This window comes from Anopheles cruzii, chromosome 2 (genome assembly GCF_943734635.1).
Source record: "Anopheles cruzii chromosome 2, idAnoCruzAS_RS32_06, whole genome shotgun sequence".
In the NCBI taxonomy this organism is placed as follows: Eukaryota; Metazoa; Arthropoda; class Insecta; order Diptera; family Culicidae; genus Anopheles; species Anopheles cruzii.
In genome coordinates, this window is record NC_069144.1 from 2550085 (window position 1) to 2566990 (window position 16906).

Sequence of the window (16906 nt, forward strand, 5' to 3'; positions counted from 1 at the left end):
CCCACCATATGCAATATGCAGCATAACCTTTGCGCAGTGAATATTTCGCTTTGGTTGCGATGGACCGGGTTCACCACAGGCCTTTTTTGCGTTTTGGGATTGTGACATTTAGTGAATAATGCCATTGTAAAACGGCAAGAATTAAGTCCTACACATAATACAAGCGAATTCCCAAGCGAATTTAGTATATAGCACTGGGCTTTGGTGCATTGTTCTTCCGCCGATCCGGCGAGTGTTCTGCTGCTTGCCAAAGACTGGCCATTTTCTCGATGCAAGCTTAACCCTTCGAAGAGGGGTTTATTGCTCTCCGGTCGCCCTACGCCCGCGAGTAGCACCCGTCAGATGTCAGGAGTGAGTCACAGCCGGCGGTTGGCTGCGTCTGTTTGGTTGGAAGCAGCAGCCAACACGTGTTCCGGGGGGACCATTGCCCAACAACGCGACGGCTGGCTGACTGGCAAGGAATGTGAATTCGAAGGTGGATAACTCTGGTGCTGGTGGCGAGTAAAAATAGCACATCGGCCACACAGCAGGCCCAGCATCGCGGCCACGGAGAGAAAGAGTCATCCGGAGCAATCTGGGAGAGTCCACAAGAAGTTACAAAACGCACAGATTTCGGGACCTAGAGAGAAGATAAAGTTGCCGCGCTCCTGTAGCTGTGCGTGTAAATTGAATTATTATCAAATTAACTGCACGGATTCGCCACGCAGAAGAGAACCTAAGTCTAAGAAATACGCCGTCGCCACCGCCTGGGGACACCTAGAAAGACGTCCTCGGCGAAGGTTGGCGAGGCGAATTGTGTTGGCCACTCGAATTTCGGAAAAAACTGCGACCGAGCAGCTGCGCGCGGGTTGTTTAATTAGTCATTTGTATGCTAAACTGCAACACGGCCACCGGGTGGGGGAGGCACGGATTGGTCTTACCTTCCCCGGGAACTCCGGAACGATGCTTAAAAGCCAGCCAGCCAACAGACAAGACACAACAACTGCGCCACGTTTTTCCTGTAACGAGATTTTGAAGCGAATCGTTTTTGTGGCTAAGGCGTACCGGGGTAGCCACTAAATTGTCCTCCGTCCCTCCGGGGGAAGTCTTTGTTTTCTAAAACCCTGCCCGAAAAAAGTCCTCCCCATCCGTTGCAGGCGCGTCTATTTTTTGTACCCCGACTTTTTATGGCTCCGGATGGAGATGGGCCCCGCTCGGGCTCTTGTGAATATTGAATGTGTCGATGTGCCCGCATCCGGATTTCCGATCGAAGCGATACGTCACAACATCGGGCCCAGGTTAGTCGAGTAGCAGGCAGTGATTAAGGACAGGGCGCACAGGATGGCGCGCCGCAGGTTTTGAATTTCCATCATGGAACACGTTGCATCATAAATTGATAAACCTGCGCGGCCCTGGCGCTCCCCCCGCTTTTTATGCAACGGACCGACGAACCCTCCGAACCTATTATATGAACCGACGGAGCCAACAAATCCGGAACCTTCCGGGAAAGTGTGTAAAGCCAGGGACGGCGAGTGCGTTTTACGGTGTGTGGTATCCTTTCTCTCTCGCTCTCGGCATCATCGAACGTGTAATCATTGTAATGATCATGGCCACATCGAGGTGTGTGTGTGTGTGGAACACCCTCTCCAATGGGTTCCCAATAGCGGCCGGGGTGGTGAATATTTGATAGCACACACACACACACACACACCCACAGGCAGACACACGGCACACGGCAAGGACCTCCCGGTGGCGGCGGTGGAGGGTTTATTGTTTGTTAGATTTTACACCTCATGCGTGCGCCCCGTTGGGGGTTCTACCTTTTCTCTGCGGGGGGGTAGTTCCGTTGAATCGGAGCAAATCGAATTAATGGAGTGCATAAAGGGGTCTCCTGATAAGGAGAGAGGTGTGCCCTCCCCCAGGGTGTGCGGCGTTTGTCGCGTAATAAAAATACAAATGATGGCCCCGGCCCGGCTCTGTGGTACATTATGGTCTCGTGGTCCTTTTAATGCCCCGGGAAAGTGTGCGGTGTGGCCTGACCTTGTGTCGTGGAGTACCGAGCTGATCCGTCCCCGTAAGCCTCTCTCTGATTAATCGACGGAACGTGGTGTGGAACGCTCGGGGCCCGCCGGGAAAGAAGGGGGCCTGGTCGTCGTCCTCGCTCTCTCTCTGGGGTTCTTTATTCCCACATAGACCCCGGAGGTCAACGGAAGTTCGGCACACAACAATGTAGTGGCCACTCCGTCGCCACCGTCGCCGCCCAACATGCGTCACCCATGGGTGACGTTTGAGGCCAGCTTTTCTGACAGCTGTTGTGTTCGGTTTTGTCGAGGCCGACACAAAAAAGGTAAACGACCCAGATCGGTATCGGGGAGAGCGAGCGGACGGGAATTCGGATGCCCGTTTTTTTTCTGGTTGGGCCTCTGAAACCCGTCACGGGAAGAGGGACAAGCTGCACACACCCTCTCGGGGTCGAGGTCTCGCTGCGTGGTGTCTGGGGCTCGGGAACCTGGATTGGAACATCTGGTGCCTCTCGGGTCGGGGCATTTAAATCGTGTGCCAAAAGAGAATCCTTTTAAATACGCACGCACTCTCTCCCCTTCGTAAGCACTCTCCTTCTCGAAAGGTGTGTGTGTGCCGCGGACGGACGGAACGGAACGAGAAAAGGGCGCACCGGGGGACAACAAGGTCTCTCCGTCCGCTCTCGTTCTCTCTCGCCGTCGTTTCCGATGGGTGTAATTCTTGAAATCATTGGCACACAAAGGAAACGACGACGGAGCGACGGGCTTCTGACACGCCGTCCGGAAGGAACCGTCGTCCGTCGTTGAAGTCGGTTCGGATCGGGTCCGTTCGCTTTGTCCGCCACGTTCGTGTGCGTGTGACTCACAGCGCCAGTCAGCCAGCCGTCGTCGTGATGGTGTTGGTGTTCGCGTGGCCCGTCCACAGGACCTGGGGGAGAAAACAAACCCGGATTCGGTTCCGGATCCGACCCACACACACACGCCCGGGAGCGAGGACTGTTGATATCGCGTGTGTGTGTGCGAACCTAGGCTTTGTTGTGGGCCCCGAAAACTAAACCCGCGCGCCCCGGAACTCCTCCTTGGCCGCACTGTTATTGACGACGACAAGTACCCACCCTGGGACCGGGGGTTGTAAATTGGACAAGGGGGCCGCGCCGCTTGAAAAAAAAGAGGTGAATTCGGTTCGTGCTCCTTGCCGCGCCGTGTCATAAAACCCCCGCCGATTGTGATTCGTGTGCCGTGTTCCCGCCGCCGTGATGCCATAAACACGGCGACGACGATTACAGGAGCAGCTGCAGCGGCAGAGTCTGTCGTCCCTGCCTGTGTGCAACTGTTGGTTGTGGCCGCCCTCCGGACTGGGCGCTGCCACCGCCGTGCGCCTTCATCAAAATTGCATGCGTTTTTGATGTCCATTTTCGCCTGTCGCTCCGTCCCGTCCCGTCGGTCGGTTGGAAATTTTATAAAGTTTGCGATTGGCAGAGTGGTGGTGGGTATGCACCACCCAATATCGGGACCCTGGCCTCGTCCATAATTATGGGGTCGAACGGCCATTGCGTGAGACGCGAGACATGAATGAATGATACGCAAAATGATACAGCACGCCGCGTGTCTGTAGCGTGTTACAGCGCGCATTTCCTCGTGGAAAATGCGTCGTAAATCGGGACGACGCACACACATCGGTTCTAATCCGTCGGACGATCCGGGTGAATGCTGCGTACTTTGTTCTGAGTCACCAAGCCCGATGAGAGTTGATGACGTTGCGGGCACGTGACGCGCAGTGACGCGTTCTTATCTGCCCTCGTTTCTGCAACGTCATTTCCCGACGAATAAAGGAAACGCGAAGGGATGCTGCTTATTCGACGCGGGGTGCCTCATCGGGAAAACACGGGCTTCATGAGTTTGAATTGTGTCGAGAATTTGTTTACCAATAGTGAAACATTTTTGTTGAGTCAATGTTCGTTCGGTTTAGTTGTTTCATCGAAGGTTTCTGGTCTGATTTGTGGTCCCTTCGTTCTTCTCGCTATTAGTGGCTTTAAAATGGTCGTCAAAAATTGGGTAACCGATGGCTGTCTATGAAGTCCTCATCCTACTGTGTTATTGGCAACACACAGCCTGGTTTCAACATCATCTGGCAAAGGATTTGAACTCAAAACGAACCATGTTCTGGTGCGCAATTAACGTTGGAGGAGGTTTAAACATGTTACCGTTTGAAGAACAGTGCTGAAGATTGCCTGGTACTCAACGTTTAGTAGCTTAGCTTAGTAAAGTTCAGTGAAAGAACTTCCAAACTTTTTGGTAAAAGAACCTTTTTCAGTTTCTGATTGTGTCAGTCAATCATTCGTTTGTGGCGTTTTTAGCAACATACTGAGGTGTTCAATAAGTTCGGAGCCTCGATAAGAAAAACACATTCTCATGGTTTGAAATACGCTTTATTATTCAGTCCAGTTTGTTATTCAGCCTTGGACTAAATCGCTTTCAGTGCTTCGAAGATTTTCCAATACGATATCCTGTATTTTTTCTACGATTTCAAGTGTTGTGTCCGTTTTTGGGCGTCTTTGACGTGGATCGTCATTAAGGCTTGTACGACCACGTTTCAACTCAGAAACCCCCCTTTTAATGTACTAACTGAAGGCGAAGAGTCCTTGTATACTTTCAACATTCGTTCATAAATTTCCTTTGCTTTTAATAAACCTTCCAAAACTAAAAATTCAATCACTGCACGATACTTGATTTTTTCGTTGTAAAAAACTTTTCGCTGTGACATTTCGATACTAAAGGGCTGTATATAAAAAAAAATTAAGTGACCGATTGAAGTGAAACTTTACATACGTTCATATGAAGGGTGTACCAACATAACAAAACAAAATTAGACTCGTAGCAGCACCCTCTGTTCGGAACGACGCTACTAACTCGCGGCTCCGAGACTATTTTGTAGACAAAGCGTCTGTAATTAGTTGTTGGTGTAAAAAGCTATATGAAGCATCTAAAAAAATACCTCAACTGATGCTGCCAAAGCTGCTGAAAAATGTGCAAAGTTTGCAATGCGAATGCTATAACTACATCCCGGAGTTTTGAGAGTGCTTTGCTTGATTTGCTTACGGAAATTTTGAGGCCAAAGGATCCATCTCATTTTGTTTGCGGCCGGTCAGTAAAAACGATCATGAAACTTCGCAACTGATGGAGCATCAATTATGGGACAGTTGAAAACCATAAAACACAGACCATTTTAGAAGGCTCCATTTTTGAAAGCCTTATGACCTCAAGTAAAGATTTTTTTTAAATGTTCCTTAATTGAATCAATTTTAGAAAAGAACTTCTTCTCGTTATTGTGCGTTTGGTGGGATCGGAAGGAAGTCGTCCATCAAGAACTATTTGAAACCTGGCACACCAACCTTTTACATTACCCTATCTAGAATGTTTGGTTACTGTTACGTGTGGGACATTTGAGTTTGGAATGACCCTTGCGTTGCTTGATAAGATCGGAAGGTTCAGATCGGACTTGAGGAACGTTGAGATAAGATTCGACACAATCTAACCAGATCGTTGCTGCGAACCCCCAAATGGTCTAGAGTGGCACCAGACATCAGGCGTCAGTACTTTTGGGACGTTCCCCTAGATTGCTCACCACACGAGAGCTGCTTGTCCCCGTCCTGCCTTGTGCGGGACTACAAAATCACTTACCGACAGCGAACTACCCCTCCAGGGCTACGAAATGGCACTAATCTGTCCTAATGATCCATGACCATGTTTCGCCGGTCGAGGTGTGTCATGTCAATCTGCATCGCACACACTCTGATTAGACTCCGGCGTGTGGCCTGCGGGGTGCCCTGGGAGGCCTCGGGAGAAAAAAACCCCACACACACACAGGACATTAGGCTGGACTGGGTTGGGTTGAGAAGATCGTTCCGTTCCCCAAAATCACGGCTTCATCAGTTTCACTCGGTGATTAATGGATATTTACTCTCGCTCTCTCTCGCTCTCCGTGGTCGTCGGAATGTCCTTCGTGCTCCAAGAATGACCGCGCGCGAACGGCGCGTGATGCTGCAGAAATCGAACACGAACCACAATAAGGCTGGACCACCGAATTGCTCTGTGGCCACCTCGCCAAACGACCTTCGTCCTCGGTGGTGATGGTGGTTCTGTGGCCCACCGAGATGGAAGTTTTTTTCCCCAGTTCCCAGCGCTCGCTGGCCGGATTGTCAACGTCTTTGTCGACGTTCTTCTTTGTCGGCGTACCAAGAAAAACCCTGGCGAACCGGAAAAGTCGCTTACGAAGCGAAGTTGTTGGCGACGGACCACGGGGGGTCAGCGCGGGGAGGCCCTTTGCCTCCTCTCCTTGCAGCTAATTAATTCCACCCGATAAACGATTCGCTGGGCCTGGGATTCCTGGACCGTTCGGTGTGTGTGCGGTGCAAGTGACACTCTGTCGTCGTTGTCGTCGTGCCTCGGGTTGGAGGGGGGGGGGGGGGGGAAAAGTATTAAAATTTGCCACCCCACAAGTCTCCCACCCACCCCGGACCCGCGTTGGACGCGCGTTGTTTTGGCCACAAATGGATGGTTCATAAATTACGCCCGAGTTGGTCTGTGTTTGACTCGGTTTGAAATCGGTTTCTGCCCCCGGGTTGGGTGTGTCCCCGTGTGTTCCGGGCCGGGCTTTAGAAGATGATGATGACGGCGAGGAGGAGAGAGTTCAGAGTTTGCACAAGTTGCACACCATCACACCTCCCGTGTCCTGGGGGACATTTCACAGTCAGTCACACGTGTGGCGCGCTCGGTTCGCGGTGCCATCATCATCGGGGAGAGGCATTCCAGGATCGGCGTGGCCATATCGCACACACGATGATAAATCGTTTGCGCCGCTTTTTTCTCTTTTTCGTTGGATTATTCACAGAAGCCATCATCAGAGCCGCAGCGCACGTATTTGCCACGCCGTTGCCACCGAAGCACCGAATGTCCTTGCGGCCGCCGGACACAGAGTGAGCCGGGCTGGACCTGCTGAAATTGATTTGATTTATGAAAGTGCGACTCGAGTCGGCCGGGCGAATCCCCCTCCCTGTGACTGGAAGGTCCCCTGGTCCCTCCTATTGTGTGCGACTTATGATTTGTGGTGTAACAACACTCGGAGATCGGATCGCCGGCGGATCGGAATGCAAAGATTACACATTCCATTTGGCGCCCCCGAACAAAGAGGACCTCCTTCGATCTGAAAATGTGGAAAATTCATCTGTAACACACACATGTGGCCCCGGCGGGGTGAGGGTAATGAATTAGTTCTCGGTCCGCCGGAAGTATTACGGGCGGCGCACCTGGGTAACCTCTCCTGGAACGTGGAATTCCCAACCCAATGCCGGGCGCTAATCTCTCGAACAGACCCGCTCTCCCGCCACCCCCTACCGGGGGCGAATCCTCGTGTCCAATTAAACCGTTTTTTACAACTCACTTCCTTAATGGCTCCGACATTCCAACCCGCTCCGACGGCAGCGACAACGACGAAAGGACGAAAGTGCGCAAAGTTTAAACGCAAAACACGAAAAAATGCGCGCGCGAAAGGACATAAACCTCCCGGCCCGCCTTGGCTCGAGTCCGGGGCCACCCGGGCCAAATGAAGCAGAAAAAAATTAAAACAAATGGATGCCGTCGCCGCCGTGCCCGTGACCCCGCCCGTGAAGCTCCCCGGGGGAAATTATGTTCTGAGTGATTTTGAACGTTTATTTTTTTTTGCGCGGGGCGCGGGGTGTTGTGTCCCCGGGAAGCGCGGTTCTCGCGGGCCGTTTCTTATTGGAATTAAAATTCACCCTCCGTACGGCGCTGTGTGTGTGTGAGAGGGAGCAGCGCAAACAACAACAACAACACTGTACGTGTACTTGTTGTGTGTTGGCCCGGTCCTGGCCCGGTCCTGGCCACCCCTGTGGAAGGGTTCAGTGTGGCAAGTTCAACTCTTGGGCTCTGTTGAAGGCTTCGAGAGGGTGCTCGCGCTCGTTGGACGAGGACGAACAGGACGAGAAGCGTTGAAATCGTAAAGTTCGTGTTCGCTTGGTGGTGCGCTTGGAATGCATCGCCCGTGTGTTAGGTTGCCCAAAAAGTACGACGACTGGTCTTGCGGAACCCTTTTTGAAGTTTGAAGAAAATTGACACATAACCTTCAGATCAAGATTTGGAGTCGCTTTCATGTTCAACACACACATTATTAGTTCCCAGAAATGAAAGGTAAATATTAGTACAGCGTCCGGAACACGGTCACCGCCGCCGCCGTTTATTTGTATTAGGGCAGAAATGTTTACCGAATTTTCGGAACCCACCACCACGCAGTACGGAACAGCAGCGGGTTCACGGACACACAGCCAGGACGCGTGTGGCTGGGGGGCCATAACAAACGTGATGACAATTGTTTGCCTCTCACGTACGCCCGTTCGCTACGCTTGTCGACGACGGCGTTGACGGTTGTGTCGAAAAGGACAAGCTGCTGCTGCTCTGGCCATAAACGACAACCTCCAACCTCGGCTCCGAGTCGGTGTTCGTGATGCTCGATTCTAATTGCACAACCAACCGACTGCACACAGGCAGGAAAGGGACTCGGCTCGACGGAAGGGACCTAGCAGGGAGAGCGGCATAAACGCTGAACCACTACACATGCACACGGCGAGATTAGAAAAGGGACGCAGCACACGCTCTCGCGCGGTGCTTCGCTTGTTGTCCTGCTCCGGCAGGACTCCTGTGTTTGACCGAAGAGGTAATTACGGATGGCCATGGGTAGTAGTGGTAGTAGTAGTGTGGCGATGGTCAACAGGCAACACCACCAACCCAACTTGTTACGCTGGGAAATTTTGCGAAACGGATCGGAAAAACCTTGCCGTGACTCTCTCGCCCCCCTGGACACTCCTCTCTCTAATCGTGGGTTCTTTTCTAAGGTCCTGATGAGTTAAAGCCACACTCCGCAGTGTCTCAGGCGTTGATACAACCGAATCGGAGTTGATGGTCTCGATGTTGATGTCTAAATAGGCGAAACGCACGCTCCGGCTTTTCAGGTCGTACAATGTCCAACAAACACACACACACACACACACGCTTGGCCAGGGCGCCCACGAAGTATTTGCATCTAATTACCAAAGGGGTGGCCACCAACAACGACGACTACGTCGACGAGTCCTTTCGCATTCATTTCGGTCTCTCGCTCGCTTCGGGTCCGGGTTCTGTTGGTGATGTTGATAAATTACATCCGATGACCTTCCGACGGACGGTGGCCAACGGTTTCCACTCGATAACTGGGCCCCGACCACCCGTCTTTAAAAATAGACAAACCCGGATCGGAGTATTCTCGACAGGAGGGAGGGTTGAGCCCGAAGTTCCCTAGTCCTGTCGGTGACGCAACCCTTGCCTACGTCGTGCCGTTCAGCAAATTAATTACGCACGCAGCCAGAGGTGCATTCGTGCGTGTACACTGTATGGGAAGTGGCCACGACACCACCCCCTTTTGGTGAGGCCCTTTTTTGTGAGTTTTAAATGTGTGTAAAAAGAAACTCCGTGTGGGGGGGACTCCCCGGGACCCCGCCGTAAATCATGCTGCTGCTGATGGTGTGTAGTAGATGGCCAACGGTGTCTCAACAAGGCAGGTAGAGACCGGGGTGTTCTTCTCGCCCACGGAAGAATCGGGATCAACAGTGCGCCAGTTGGCATGTCTGTCACATGTTTCACAAGTCATCATCCTGGGTGACACTCGCAATGGCGGGACCACGCCAAGACGACTCAGCCAGCCAGAGAGAGTTCCAGTTCCGTCCGCTCGCCAGCCAGTCTGTGTGTGGGAAGTTTACGATTATTGCATTTGTCGGATGCAGTTTCTGATGCCAGACCGAATGAATCGGATGCAGTTGCTTTGCTAACTCTCCTCGTGTCGTGTCGTCCATCCGTTGGGAGCCGTTCCGTTGCCGTCCTAACGTCTGAGGTCGGTTCGTTAAAGAGCTCGGATTGTAGCGCACGGAAAATTCGAGAATCAAAAGGATGTTGCGACGGCAACGGCGCGGCGGAGGCTTTAGTGTGTCCCGGGGAGAGAAGATTTACGGTCACCTCTCAGAGATCTCCCCCCGGCCAGACCCGGAGCGAGCGAGATACGGAACGGAATAAAGGTTCTGGGTGGGTTCCCCGGGAACTGATGGTTCCAGATCGAAGTAAAATCCATAAATCAACCGGAACACCCCGACTTCGATCGGGTACGACAGGGCGTCGTTGTGTCGTGTGTGGATATGCATGACATTTTCTCACAATTGACCTCAAAGTAATTGATTTCTGCTGCTGCTGTTGACAATAAACGCCTGCCTGTGTCTCGATTCCAGGAAGGGACCAGACTCCGAGTCCTTGGTCCCAGGAAAATTAATCCCAAAGCGTGTACTAAAAGTGTGTTCCACAAAACACTGCCACGCTGTCAAGGTGGACACCCGAATCCTCGTGCAGTATAATTCTTCGGATTCCAGCGGCCTCGTTATCTCTGGCTTTTCGCTACATTAAATCCCGGCTTGTGCCGCAGCTCCCTCGCTCGCTGGCGAAGGATCGACCGCGGCTTTAATGGCCGGGGTGTTTTTCCGGGACGGACTCGCTTCGAAGCGCCGTGCGCCATTAAAAACAATTTTATCATAATGTTCGCGAAACGTGCCCAATGTTTGAAAGACCGAACGACGGACAGCGAAACCGACATCGGCGCCCGCGTTGGCGCTGTGAAGGTTATGACGGTTCGGGCGCGGCGTTGATAAAATACACCAATTAGAGCACCAGTCCTGGGAGGGGCCAATGAAGGGTGCCCTCTGTTTGATATGCAACCGGGACCTCTTCCAGCGAGATCGCTGTCCGAATGTCGAATGTCAGTGATAAGAAAAGAACCAGCGCAGACCTCCGACACCCAAAGACGATCCCCGTCTGAGGCACTGCCTATCGAATGGCCATTCTGTTTCAATTTCAGTTCCCGTGCCGCGGGACAGAAGCAAAAAAAAAAAAATGCAATCAATGCGATGAACGTGTCTGGAAATTGTAAACCCGAGCCCCGAACCCCGGACCGATGAGGGCCACCGATAACTCACACAACACACAGACCTTCGCAAAATTCTCGCCCTCAACAGCGAGCGGGTTGTCCGGGTGGTGGCCTTCCGGAACCCGAAGGGGTGCGCCCGAAAACTCGCAAACGCAAACGCAACTGTCATCGACAGCGACGAGCGCCGCCGACGCGCCCGGTAATGGATGATGGCCGCTGATGATGGGTCTCTCCCCGCCCCAGGGGGCAATGACAGTCGACGGACGGGACGGGACGCGGTGATGACAGATAGACAGTGTGTCGACGGGAAAAAACGCCGGGCGAAGGATCCTCCCGGGACCACGTTTTAAATACGACGCGCCCGAAGCCTACAAAGTGCAATCAACCGTGACGGACGGGAACCGAGAACCGAAAGGGGTGCTCGATAGGCACAAGACGGACCTTCCGGTTTCCTGTCTGTCTGTGTGTGTGTGTGTTACCTGAGCCCTCTATAGACGGGGTTTTGAAGGGCATTATTTATGGGAAGGCTTCAAACTCCTTCGGTGGATATCGCTGAGTGGTTCTCGAGCAGGTCCTGGCCCGGAGTGGCCACCGTCCGGGAACCGGGCTTCTGTGGGCATTGTACTAAAACTTTTTAACCTCGCCGCGACCAAAAGGCGTTCACTCGGTCGGCTGGTGGCTGATTACCTTGGCGGCCGTGTGCCGTGTGCGGCTATTGTTCCGTCTCACGGTTGACCAAACATTTATTATTCGAATGCTCAGCGGGGCCATGCGCCCGTGTGTGTGTGTGTGTGTGCCGGTCACCAGCCAAACGTTTCAGGGAGCGCCGCCCCAGCCAGCTGTACGTCACATGTGTACTTGTGTCGAGTTCTCTGTAGTCGGCCCAAGCGGATGGAATTCGAGTCATGTCAAGCGTGAAAAGTTAATTCGGAAAGCGAGCGAGCGAGAGGCAGACAAAAGCCGCGATCGGCGCGTGTGTCACCCGCGGATGTTGGGCCCCCTCTATGCATGGGTGACCCCCGGGGTTTCTCTGTGTGCAATCGGTTCCGGGTCCGAGGCTGAAATCTGGTTTACACCTGGTAGAGTCGAAAGCCCGTTTTGTGATGGGTTCCCGGGCTCAAGGATCCGATTAGGTGCAAATATTTACATGACCTCCAGGAAGAAAGGGTTCCAAAATTGTCCTAAAATGGAACTCGCGGTATGGCGCGGCCACTTCTTTCAATAAAACCCTCAGCAAGTTTTAGTCCATTAGCTTGATCGTTAATCATTTCCCAATCTCTCCCCCTTTTTTACGTTAAATTAATACACTTTTCGGACCCTTTTTCCGAACAAACGTTTGCTGCTAAATATTCCGTTCCGTGAATTCAATAACTCATTCTCCAACGCAAGCCGTCAAAAAGATAAGTCAAAGAGAGCGAGTGGCCGCCGCGAAATCGCTTTAAAGTAAGAGTTTTAATGTCCACATGAATAAACACGAACACCGGCGGTGGCGTGAAGAAACAATGCGCATAAAGGACTCGATTGCCTTCCGGACCCGGCCAAGTTCGCTTTTACGGCCATCCCGGCGGCCGCACCCGGAGAGAGAGTGGGGCCGCTGAATATAATTTATGTGTGTACTTTTGGGCAAACGTCCTTCGTCCCTTCGCAGGCGGCCATCTTTAATACACCGAGAGCCAGGGCTTTATGCTGTCCGTGACAGTGATTTCCTGATCAAGTCATTTGCAGTCTCCCCGAAGCGTTGGGAGGATAATTTTCTTTTATCATTTCATCAACTTGCTCCGTTGCTTGCCGCTTTATTAATTGACGTTTTGTTTGTGTTCTGCTATTTTACAGAGAGAGAGAAAGAGTGTGATACCATCGCACGGACAACAGCAGGAGCGGAAGATTTCGGGCCAGCCGAACAAAAGGACGAAGCGGGTTTTTTGGGTTTTGCGAACGTTAGCTAGCGTCAAGGCCGGAAAGCTGGATTTCAAAATGCTGATGCAGGTCTCGCCGGATGCGGCCGACGCCGCACTGACGCTGGTGCAGACCGGGGCCAGCACGACGTCCGGGTCGGGCGGGTCGTCCGGGAGCTCACAGAAGGACACCACCTGGACGAAGCTGTTCGTCGGCGGGCTGCCGTACCACACGACCGACAAGAGCCTGCGGGAGCACTTCAGCGTGTACGGGGACATCGAGGAAGCCGTTGTGATAACCGACCGCACGACGAACAAAAGTCGCGGTTACGGATTTGTAAGTCCGACCGGGAGAGCAAGGAGTAACCGACCACCACAGACACTAACCCACGCTTCTTCCCCTCTCACTTGGCAGGTGATTATGGGCGACCGGATGAGCGCGGAGCGGGCGTGCAAGGAACCGAACCCGATCATCGATGGCAGAAAAGCGAACGTCAACCTCGCGATCCTCGGCGCTAAACCGCGAGGCAACGCCACGCCAGGTGAGCCATTACGCAAATGAGGCGGCGGCCGTCACACGTGTGGCTTCGAATTAGTCCGGACACCGGGGTGTGCAAATTCTCGAAGGCTTTTAGTGAAATGAACGCGCCTCGCGTCTAGACGCAAACTTTAATGCTCTCCCAGACGCGCTGGAAGGCGGATTAATTCCGCCCTTCAATCTGCGGCCATCGTGTTTTCTATTAGGTGCCGCTGTTGAAAAGTTTTCGGGCGGTCTCCGGGTTCTGGTCTCCCGGATTGTGGTCCGGAGGCGCTGACAGTCGGGGCGTGCGAGTGAATAAACAAATCATTAGAGTAAATCGATGTTTTCTGCTGACTGGCCCCCGGCTAGTGGCTGGCTGGTAGTAGTGTGCCGGTCGGTCGGTGCACTGGACTGTATAAACCCTCCCACCGGTGGCCATGACGTGTATGTAAACGGCGCACAATGATGTGGTATGTGTGAACGCCTGTTGGCTTCCCGACTCCCAGTCCGAGGCCGTGGTCTGGGCGATGCATTTTTAATGAGTCCGAAGGTAGACCGCCCCGTTGTTGGACAATTCGATTCGAATCGGTGTTGCGGCCCAGCGAGTTAACGGACTTTTTAACCGGAACAGTGCCACCGATAACCGAGCAACGGAAGTGGAGCAACAAATAATGACCCGAATTGGTGCTAAATCTCATTACCCGCCCCGCTTATTAATGGTTGATTTGTGTGTTCTCTCTCTCCGGCGCCCGTTTTTAGGTTTCTCCTTTGCCACGACAGGACTGCGGACCGGATACCCCGTGATACCAGGACAGTACGGGTAAGTGTTTTGCTGGCTGACTTTGAGCGTACCTCTAGAGCGTTTCTTCCTCTTCCTCTTCTCCACCCCACTGCTCTCTCTCTTCCTGTGTCCCTCTTCGTGTTCTTCCTGTTCGTGTCACTTCTTCTCACCAACCAACCCAGTTCCCTATCTCTCTCTTTCTGTGTAGCCAAATGCGTCAAATGCCAAAGCGGCATCTTCAGCGAACACACTCCCTCCTTTCACTACTTCTCTGCCGCCCGCGGATGATGAGGCCAATCCAGGCCACTCGGTGGTCCGGAGGCTCTCTCTTCCTCCCCGTTATGATTCCATTTTTTTGCGTTCCGTTTGGTTTTGCCTAATTTTTCGACTTCCTTTTCATTATTCGGTTGGTTGTTGATTTGCTGTTTCTGTGGGCGATGATGATGTATCGAACAAACGGGACTTGCCTTCGAATTTAGAACCCCGCTCCTGATCGTACACCCCAGGCGATCACTGGCCACCGTAACCACGGTAGTAATCCTTCGGGTACACTACGCATCCCCTGAGCGCGCGCCCTTCGATGGAGACGCCTGGTGTTTCACGCGCTCGGACCCCGGGGGGACAACTGATGCCGACGGCGGCGATGGTGGTGTGCCAATCGCGCGAGGCGTTATAATTTATGACATCAATTTGGATGTTGGAACCACACGGCGGCGGCTCTCTCAGTTCGGTTGGCCGCCACCCTGTTACTATCTAAAAATAGTACCCAGCCAGTCAGTGAGCCAGCCAGCAGCCCACGGGTTGGTGATAGTTTTCTTGATTTACTCCTCCGACACCGTCGTAAGCCCGCCGACTAATTAAGTCCCGGGGGTTGTCATTGACGCAGCCGCGACGGCGAATAGTGCGCGACGGCGCGATGGCGACGGCGAGTGTCCGTGTGTGAATTTTACGGAAAGATTAATTACGGTTTTTATTTAGAAACCGTTCACTGCTGCTGTGTGGAGTGACTTATGAACTTTCTGTGGCCGGGCCTGTGAGAGTCGGTTGAGCCGATATGCGATTGCATAACGACGGAAAATTACCGAAAATACTACCGGAACACACACTGTGTTCGCGGACAGTTTGTCGGCGCGCCATACTTTATTTTCTGTTTCTCTCTCTCTCTCTCTTTCTCCCCATCTCTCTACGGTTGTCGGGCTTGCAGCGCGCTCTCGGCAGAAGAGTCACAGCGTAACGTAATGTGGCGCACTGACACGGGTGGAGAGTCCGTGTGCGCGGGTTGAAAACCCGATGAAAGCGGACAATGAATAATGTTTGTGTAATTTTCCGACATTCGAGAGTGCGTTTTCCTTTGTGTTGCTGTTGAGTGTTTTCCATTTGCCCTTTGTTTTGTTTTCTTTCGGAAAGTTTTTCGTGTTTCGTGTTCCACTTTTTTTTTCTCTCTCTCTCTTATCATCTCATCCTCCTGTTTCCTGTTTATTTGTTTTTCCCTTTTTTTTGTTGTATGTTTCTTTTTTCTTCATCTTTTCTTTTCCGTTTTATTTCTGTTCCCTTTTTTCTCTTTGTTTGGTTTGATGGTGCAATTTGGATTGTTGTGCTGTTTTATTTCTTTCTTTCTTTTTGATAAACTGAGTTACTCTTCCAGTCTGTCTCTTTTTCTGTTCTGTTATCGACTTTTAGTTTTTCACTCACTCATTCACTCATCTTTTTCCCTCCTTCTTCTGTTCTGTCCTGTTTTGCATCCTTTCTTTTTTGATGACGAGTGATCTTTCGTTTAGTCTTTTTTTCTGGTTTCTCTTGTGTATCGCAAACGGAACCAACGGCCACTCCAGCCTTCTACCGGAAGAGGGTGCTACTGGTTGTTGTTGTTGTGCGTGATCGTTTGCTGGCTCGATCGCCTCGAAGGATCCGATTGTTGTTGTTGGTGTGCGTGTGTGTGTGTCCGTGTTTTATTTTCCGTGTTTTGCCGTATTGTTTGCTAGAGAATAACAAGCCTCGTGGCCTTATCTTCAACATTTTGGGACGATAATTATAGACAACGCGTGGCGTGGCAGATTGTGTTGCCCATTTTTGGCGTGACCTCATTGCCAACCAAAGAGTATATCAGGCTGTGACCACCACCAGGCTGTGGTTGTGTCTGGCTCCTTCAACAACCAACACACACACACACTCGCGGTCCGGGCGGTGGTTTTATCAGATCGTACGGTGAATTTATTATCTGACCCGCGCCCAACCTTTCGCGCGCGCCGCGAATGACTTTCGAATTTTGAGGTGAGAAGCTTTCGTGTGTGTGTGGTTTGCCATTCAGTGGGTTCCGTGTGTGTGTGTGTTGGTGGTGCATTCTGCGCCCAAACAATGACATGCCACCGCACAAGACTCGAGCAGACCACTCGAGTGTGTTAAATGGCCGCCGTAATAAAACTGCACAAAAACCCCCCGGGGGGGGTGTTGTCCCTGGGTGGTGTTGGTCACGTTGTGTGGTGTGGTGTAAATGTGATTGTGGTCTGTTTCAGGTCACGGCGGGGGCTAATGTCCGGGCACTGAGTGGGCGGAACCGCGGGTGGGTGGGAACAAAGGTGAAAATACGGTCACACTTTGTTCCGTCGATCGTTGGCGGCCGTGGCCAACAGGTTAATGATAAAGCCCTTCCTAAATTCTGAAAATCTATTCCATCATTTCCATCTCTCTCTCTCT

The 16906-nt window shown here is 52.2% G+C and overlaps 1 protein-coding gene across 1 annotated transcript in view; it reads left to right on the plus strand.

Moving 5' to 3' along the window:
* LOC128269389 (RNA-binding protein 24-B-like) overlaps positions 1-16906 on the plus strand; it is a 35163-nt gene that overhangs the window by 9680 nt on the left and 8577 nt on the right. The window contains exons 2-4 of the mRNA XM_053006840.1: positions 12850-13248; positions 13327-13453; positions 14191-14251. Coding sequence (XP_052862800.1) covers positions 12991-13248; positions 13327-13453; positions 14191-14251 — 446 coding nt within the window. The 5' untranslated portion in view covers positions 12850-12990. The remainder of the gene's footprint in view (positions 1-12849; positions 13249-13326; positions 13454-14190; positions 14252-16906) is intronic.